The sequence below is a fragment of the Cyprinodon tularosa genome, unplaced genomic scaffold, assembly GCF_016077235.1.
Source record: "Cyprinodon tularosa strain WSP-4 unplaced genomic scaffold, ASM1607723v1 ctg1209, whole genome shotgun sequence".
In the NCBI taxonomy this organism is placed as follows: Eukaryota; Metazoa; Chordata; class Actinopteri; order Cyprinodontiformes; family Cyprinodontidae; genus Cyprinodon; species Cyprinodon tularosa.
The window spans coordinates 150,260-157,242 of NW_024038014.1; the positions used below are offsets into that span (position 1 = coordinate 150,260).

The following is a 6,983-nucleotide window of genomic DNA, read 5'->3' on the forward strand; positions in this document are numbered from 1 at the left end:
TACCCGCTGATCACAGCTAATATAGCCGCCATTGTTCCAGGCAGAGAAAGGATAGAGTAGCTCCGCCCACCGCGCATCAGACCCACTTTACCACCGCGCAGCTAGAGCAGCAAAGATGCTTCAGCCGCGCATCAGAACTAAACTGGTACAAGCATCAGAAAGGAAGCAGGACGTTTTAGCTGCTCCTGCTGCTTCAGGTGTGAACGTAGCATAGCAGTGGGTAGCTTCCAGGCATGGCGTCCTGCACGAGTATTGGGGGTAGATTCGTTCATGTGTCAGGGTAAGCTCCAGACCTTCTACTTCACTGCTCGCTAAGCGGCTGTGGGGAGAGCTTTAAGCCACATGGACATCCTGACAGATGAGGTCTACATTCTCAGGGTGTCCTGACATCATCTGGTGAACAGAACGCTCAGCTGATCTCACTGCTGTTACTGCAGCCTTAGAATGAACCATCAGACCCCCGCTGTTCCTCACAGTGAGCAGGTGATAGACCTGATCAGATGGTTCAGCATCATCAATGACCCCTCACCCCCCCACCATGCTGCCCTCTGGGAAGAGGCTTCCCAGCATTCAATGCAGGACCAGCAGGTTCTGCAGCAGCTTCTTCCCCACCGCCACCACACTGATGAACTGATGAGGAAAATGGAGGAAAAAGCAGAATGTTAGAAAAAACTGTAAATCATCTCAGTATTATGTTTAAATCTGATCACTATGTTTAAATTTGATCACTGCTGCACTTTAGAAATGGAAATGTCTTCAGAATATCTGATACTCTGTGTGTGTCACAGAAATGGGCTTGAAAATATCACCATCCATTCTGTAATAGGAGTTCTAAAGATGCATTCATATCGGCTCCACGTGGTCAGCGGGGAAAAGGGAATGCATTAATAAAGTTTATTTTACACTTAAAAAAATCTTTTTCCAAATTTATTATTTATTCTAGCTGAGTGTGTTTCAAGCTGCTCTTTCAGCTCCTCCTTTATGATTTTCTCCTCTCTGATATTCCAGAAGACCTCTCCCAGAGCTCTCTGTCCTCCTCTCTGTCCTCCTCTCTGTCCTCCTCTCTGTCCTCCTCTCTGTCCTCCTCTCTGTCCTCCTCTCTGTCCTCCTCTCTGTCCTCCTCTCTGTCCTCCTCTCTCTGTCCTCCTCTCTGTCCTCCTCTCTGTCCTCCTCTCTCTGTCCTCCTCTCTCTGTCCTCCTCTCTGTCCTCCTCTCTGTCCTCCTCTCTCTGTCCTCCTCTCTCTGTCCTCCTCTCTCTGTCCTCCTCTCTGTCCTCCTCTCTGTCCTCCTCTCTCTGTCCTCCTCTCTGTCCTCCTCTCTGTCCTCCTCTCTCTGTCCTCCTCTCTCTGTCCTCCTCTCTGTCCTCCTCTCTCTGTCCTCCTCTCTGTCCTCCTCTCTGTCCTCCTCTCTCTGTCCTCCTCTCTGTCCTCCTCTCTGTCCTCCTCTCTGTCCTCCTCTCTGTCCTCCTCTCTCTGTCCTCCTCTCTCTGTCCTCCTCTCTCTGTCCTCCTCTCTGTCCTCCTCTCTCTGTCCTCCTCTCTCTGTCCTCCTCTCTCTGTCCTCCTCTCTGTCCTCCTCTCTGTCCTCCTCTCTCTGTCCTCCTCTCTCTGTCCTCCTCTCTGTCCTCCTCTCTGTCCTCCTCTCTCTGTCCTCCTCTCTGTCCTCCTCTCTCTGTCCTCCTCTCTCTGTCCTCCTCTCTGTCCTCCTCTCTCTGTCCTCCTCTCTCTGTCCTCCTCTCTCTGTCCTCCTCTCTGTCCTCCTCTCTCTGTCCTCCTCTCTGTCCTCCTCTCTCTGTCCTCCTCTCTGTCCTCCTCTCTCTGTCCTCCTCTCTCTGTCCTCCTCTCTCTGTCCTCCTCTCTCTGTCCTCCTCTCTCTGTCCTCCTCTCTCTGTCCTCCTCTCTGTCCTCCTCTCTCTGTCCTCCTCTCTCTGTCCTCCTCTCTGTCCTCCTCTCTGTCCTCCTCTCTCTGTCCTCCTCTCTGTCCTCCTCTCTGTCCTCCTCTCTCTGTCCTCCTCTCTGTCCTCCTCTCTCTGTCCTCCTCTCTCTGTCCTCCTCTCTCTGTCCTCCTCTCTGTCCTCCTCTCTGTCCTCCTCTCTGTCCTCCTCTCTCTGTCCTCCTCTCTCTGTCCTCCTCTCTCTGTCCTCCTCTCTGTCCTCCTCTCTCTGTCCTCCTCTCTGTCCTCCTCTCTGTCCTCCTCTCTCTGTCCTCCTCTCTGTCCTCCTCTCTCTGTCCTCCTCTCTCTGTCCTCCTCTCTCTGTCCTCCTCTCTGTCCTCCTCTCTGTCCTCCTCTCTCTGTCCTCCTCTCTGTCCTCCTCTCTCTGTCCTCCTCTCTGTCCTCCTCTCTGTCCTCCTCTCTCTGTCCTCCTCTCTCTGTCCTCCTCTCTGTCCTCCTCTCTCTGTCCTCCTCTCTGTCCTCCTCTCTGTCCTCCTCTCTCTGTCCTCCTCTCTGTCCTCCTCTCTGTCCTCCTCTCTGTCCTCCTCTCTCTGTCCTCCTCTCTGTCCTCCTCTCTCTGTCCTCCTCTCTCTGTCCTCCTCTCTGTCCTCCTCTCTGTCCTCCTCTCTGTCCTCCTCTCTCTGTCCTCCTCTCTCTGTCCTCCTCTCTGTCCTCCTCTCTCTGTCCTCCTCTCTCTGTCCTCCTCTCTGTCCTCCTCTCTGTCCTCCTCTCTCTGTCCTCCTCTCTGTCCTCCTCTCTGTCCTCCTCTCTGTCCTCCTCTCTCTGTCCTCCTCTCTCTGTCCTCCTCTCTCTGTCCTCCTCTCTCTGTCCTCCTCTCTCTGTCCTCCTCTCTGTCCTCCTCTCTGTCCTCCTCTCTCTGTCCTCCTCTCTGTCCTCCTCTCTGTCCTCCTCTCTCTGTCCTCCTCTCTCTGTCCTCCTCTCTCTGTCCTCCTCTCTGTCCTCCTCTCTCTGTCCTCCTCTCTCTGTCCTCCTCTCTCTGTCCTCCTCTCTCTGTCCTCCTCTCTCTGTCCTCCTCTCTCTGTCCTCCTCTCTGTCCTCCTCTCTCTGTCCTCCTCTCTGTCCTCCTCTCTGTCCTCCTCTCTGTCCTCCTCTCTGTCCTCCTCTCTGTCCTCCTCTCTCTGTCCTCCTCTCTCTGTCCTCCTCTCTGTCCTCCTCTCTCTGTCCTCCTCTCTCTGTCCTCCTCTCTGTCCTCCTCTCTCTGTCCTCCTCTCTGTCCTCCTCTCTCTGTCCTCCTCTCTGTCCTCCTCTCTCTGTCCTCCTCTCTGTCCTCCTCTCTGTCCTCCTCTCTCTGTCCTCCTCTCTGTCCTCCTCTCTGTCCTCCTCTCTCTGTCCTCCTCTCTGTCCTCCTCTCTCTGTCCTCCTCTCTGTCCTCCTCTCTGTCCTCCTCTCTCTGTCCTCCTCTCTGTCCTCCTCTCTCTGTCCTCCTCTCTCTGTCCTCCTCTCTGTCCTCCTCTCTGTCCTCCTCTCTCTGTCCTCCTCTCTCTGTCCTCCTCTCTGTCCTCCTCTCTGTCCTCCTCTCTCTGTCCTCCTCTCTGTCCTCCTCTCTCTGTCCTCCTCTCTCTGTCCTCCTCTCTGTCCTCCTCTCTCTGTCCTCCTCTCTCTGTCCTCCTCTCTGTCCTCCTCTCTCTGTCCTCCTCTCTGTCCTCCTCTCTCTGTCCTCCTCTCTCTGTCCTCCTCTCTGTCCTCCTCTCTGTCCTCCTCTCTCTGTCCTCCTCTCTGTCCTCCTCTCTCTGTCCTCCTCTCTCTGTCCTCCTCTCTGTCCTCCTCTCTCTGTCCTCCTCTCTCTGTCCTCCTCTCTCTGTCCTCCTCTCTCTGTCCTCCTCTCTGTCCTCCTCTCTCTGTCCTCCTCTCTCTGTCCTCCTCTCTGTCCTCCTCTCTGTCCTCCTCTCTCTGTCCTCCTCTCTCTGTCCTCCTCTCTCTGTCCTCCTCTCTCTGTCCTCCTCTCTGTCCTCCTCTCTCTGTCCTCCTCTCTGTCCTCCTCTCTCTGTCCTCCTCTCTCTGTCCTCCTCTCTCTGTCCTCCTCTCTGTCCTCCTCTCTCTGTCCTCCTCTCTCTGTCCTCCTCTCTGTCCTCCTCTCTGTCCTCCTCTCTGTCCTCCTCTCTGTCCTCCTCTCTCTGTCCTCCTCTCTCTGTCCTCCTCTCTCTGTCCTCCTCTCTCTGTCCTCCTCTCTCTGTCCTCCTCTCTCTGTCCTCCTCTCTCTGTCCTCCTCTCTCTGTCCTCCTCTCTCTGTCCTCCTCTCTGTCCTCCTCTCTCTGTCCTCCTTTCCTCCTTCTCTGGCCTCCTCTTCTGGCCCCTCGGGGCCTCCTTTCTGTCCTCGCTTTTCCCTTCTCTTTGCCTTCCTTTGGGGGTTTTTTTTCATTTGCCCCCTTTTGCTTCTTTTTCCTTTTCGTTCCTCTCCTTTTTCCCCTTCTTGTTCCTTCCTCTGGCCTCTTTGGGTTATTTGTGTAACCTTTCCCTTTCTTGGCTTTTTTTTTGCTCTTTGTTTTTTTATCTCTGTTTTTTGTTTTCTTAAAATTTTGTCTTTCTTTTTTAAAATTGAGACCCCTCCCTTTTGGGTTCCTCTGTCCCCCTTTGTGCAAAAACGTTGTCCCCCTCTTTGTCTCCTCTTTTTTTGTCTCTTTCTGTCCTCCAAACCCGTCCTCCCCCGGTCTTTCCTCCTGCTCCAGCTCCCTCTCGTGGCTTTTCGGTCCTTCGCCTTCAGACTGGGTTGGCTTGTCCCCCTGCGCACCCCTGGCCTTTTCTGCCTATTTTTCTCTGTCCCCTTTCTCTGCCCCTCCACCCCTTTCCCTCAACCTCTTGCCTCGAAATTGCTGCTTTGCTTGCCTCTTTGTCCTTTCTGTTCTTTTGTCCCTGCCTTGTTTCCTTAATTTTTCTTTCTGTCCTTTTGTTTTTTTTGCTTTCTTTCCTTCCTTTTTCCCTTTGCCTTCGCTGTTTTGTTATTCCTTTGTTTTGTCCCTTTGTCTTCTTTGTCTTCTTGGAATTTGTCCCTTTTTTTATTTCGTGCTTGTCTTAAAGTCTCAGTCTTGTTTCTTTCCTTTTCTGCTCCCTTTCCTTTTTGTCGCTCCCCTTTTGTTCTCCTGTTTGTTTCCCGGTCCTCTTCTTTCCTCCCCTTTTTTTCACTTTCATGTTTCCCTTGTGGCCACCTTTTACCTCCGTATCCTCTTCTGATTTCCGTTTCTGGAACTTCCCGTGTCCTCTTCGTTTTCTAGTTTTGCCCCTTTGCCCCTCTTCGCCTTGCTCCTGTTCCTCTCCTTGTCAATACCACTTTTCTCTGTTTTTCTCTCTGTTTAAAAATTTGTTCCTGTTGTTTCCCTTTCCGTATTATTTCTGTCCTTTTTCCCCTTCTTTGGTTTCGCCTGTTTCATGTCCTTCTTGTTTTCTTCTCTTCTCTTTTTTCCCCTCTCTTTGCCCCTTTTCAGTTTCTCTAAATGTTCCCCTTTTCTTCTTTGTTTTTTGTTTTACCTCTCATGCTTTTAAACTGCCCCTTCCCTTCCTTTTTTTCCTTTTTTCCTCTTCTTTCCCCTTTATTTTTTCCCCCCTTTTCTGTTTCTTGTGAATTTGGTCTTAAATTTTTATTTCAAGTGACATTAAAAAGTCTTAAAAAGTCTTAAAAAGTCTTGAATTTAACTTTCCTTATGCTGCAGGAACCCTGTTCATTAATAATTGAATACAGACATGCTTAAATGTAATGCATCCGTGTTGTTTCAACACGGATGCATTACATTATGCTTTACAAAAAATCTATTTGTGTACACTGTAAAAAAAGTCAGTAAATTTACGGTAAAAAAAGGTAAAAGACCAACAGTTTTTGACCGTCGTATCCAAAAACGTTGCATTACCGTAGAAATTACATGGAACTACCGTAAGTCGAAACTGCAAAGAAAGTCAGTAAATTTACGGTAAGAAATGGTAAAAGACCAACAGTTTTTGACCGTCGTATCCAAAAACATTGCATTACCGTAGAAATTACATGGAACTACCGTAAGTCAATACACATATATATCATGAATTTTTGACAGTCATGAGCAATAAAAAAAAGGATTGTAAAAATAATAGAAATGGTAAAATCCATAGAAAAATTGTATTCTTTACCAGTAATTAATAATCAATGGTACTAATTTCCCAAATTACAAAGTTTGTTGAAGTTAATCAGCAAAATGTTGCATAGAACTACATTACAATAATTGATTTCTACAAATACATCTTAAAATATATTACTCTCTTCTATTGACTTGTAGTGCAGGGGTTCTCAAAATGTTCTGCTTATAAATCTATATATTGTATTTAGTAAATAGTTATAGGGTGACTCAATCATAAGCATTTTAAAACAATGCAACACAGTTGCTTAGCAAAATAATTGCTTTCATTATTTAATCATTTATTGGGAAATATTAATATATTTATTCATAGCTATTCATTCAAGCTTTCTGTTTTTACTCATAAGGTTCTCCATACCCAGTGGCGCAACTGCACATTATTCAGGTGGATGCTGCGCCCCTATGCGTTGCATACGCTGCATACCCACTTTTTGCGCCACTGTCCATACCTTTCAGGGGTCACATCACAATGATTTTCAAAATCATCTTTCGACTCCCTACCTCGGGAATCCTGTTCTAGTCAACATTTCTAAGATAAATAGAAGCTCTGGTGACCGTTCATTGAACGTGGTCTGATAGGACCAGTAAATGGTAATGAGGGAGGGTGAAGACATGCATCTTGGGTGGTGAGACCTAAACTTGAACCTGTGACTACCGCGTCAAGAACCTTCTCTGTTCATGAGTTGTGTGTTACTTCTGAGCCACCGCAAGGGTACTGCATGTTTAGGCTAACAGAGAATTGTTTCTGAGTGACGTCACCCGTACAAGATCGCTCCTCCCCACTCATCTTCATGTGTCCCCATGACATGTTTTATAAACAGAGTAAGGACCATACGCAGTGTTTTGTTCATTCGCCGATTAAATAAAAAGAAATAGAATAATAGCAGCTACAGTGTGTGAAGAGCATTACACTCACTGAGACTTGAGTCCTAGT

At 48.7% G+C, this 6,983-nt stretch overlaps 1 protein-coding gene across 1 annotated transcript; it reads right to left on the bottom strand.

Annotated features, from left to right (window-relative positions):
- Positions 1–2,025: 2,025 nt before the first annotated feature.
- On the bottom strand, positions 2,026–2,879 carry LOC119776545 (negative elongation factor E-like; the record flags this gene model as incomplete). The annotated part of the gene is made up of 2 exons (XM_038275003.1): positions 2,026–2,085; positions 2,826–2,879. Coding segments are annotated over 2 exons (114 nt in total), but the record flags the coding sequence as incomplete, so codon positions are not given.
- Positions 2,880–6,983: the final 4,104 nt, after the last annotated feature.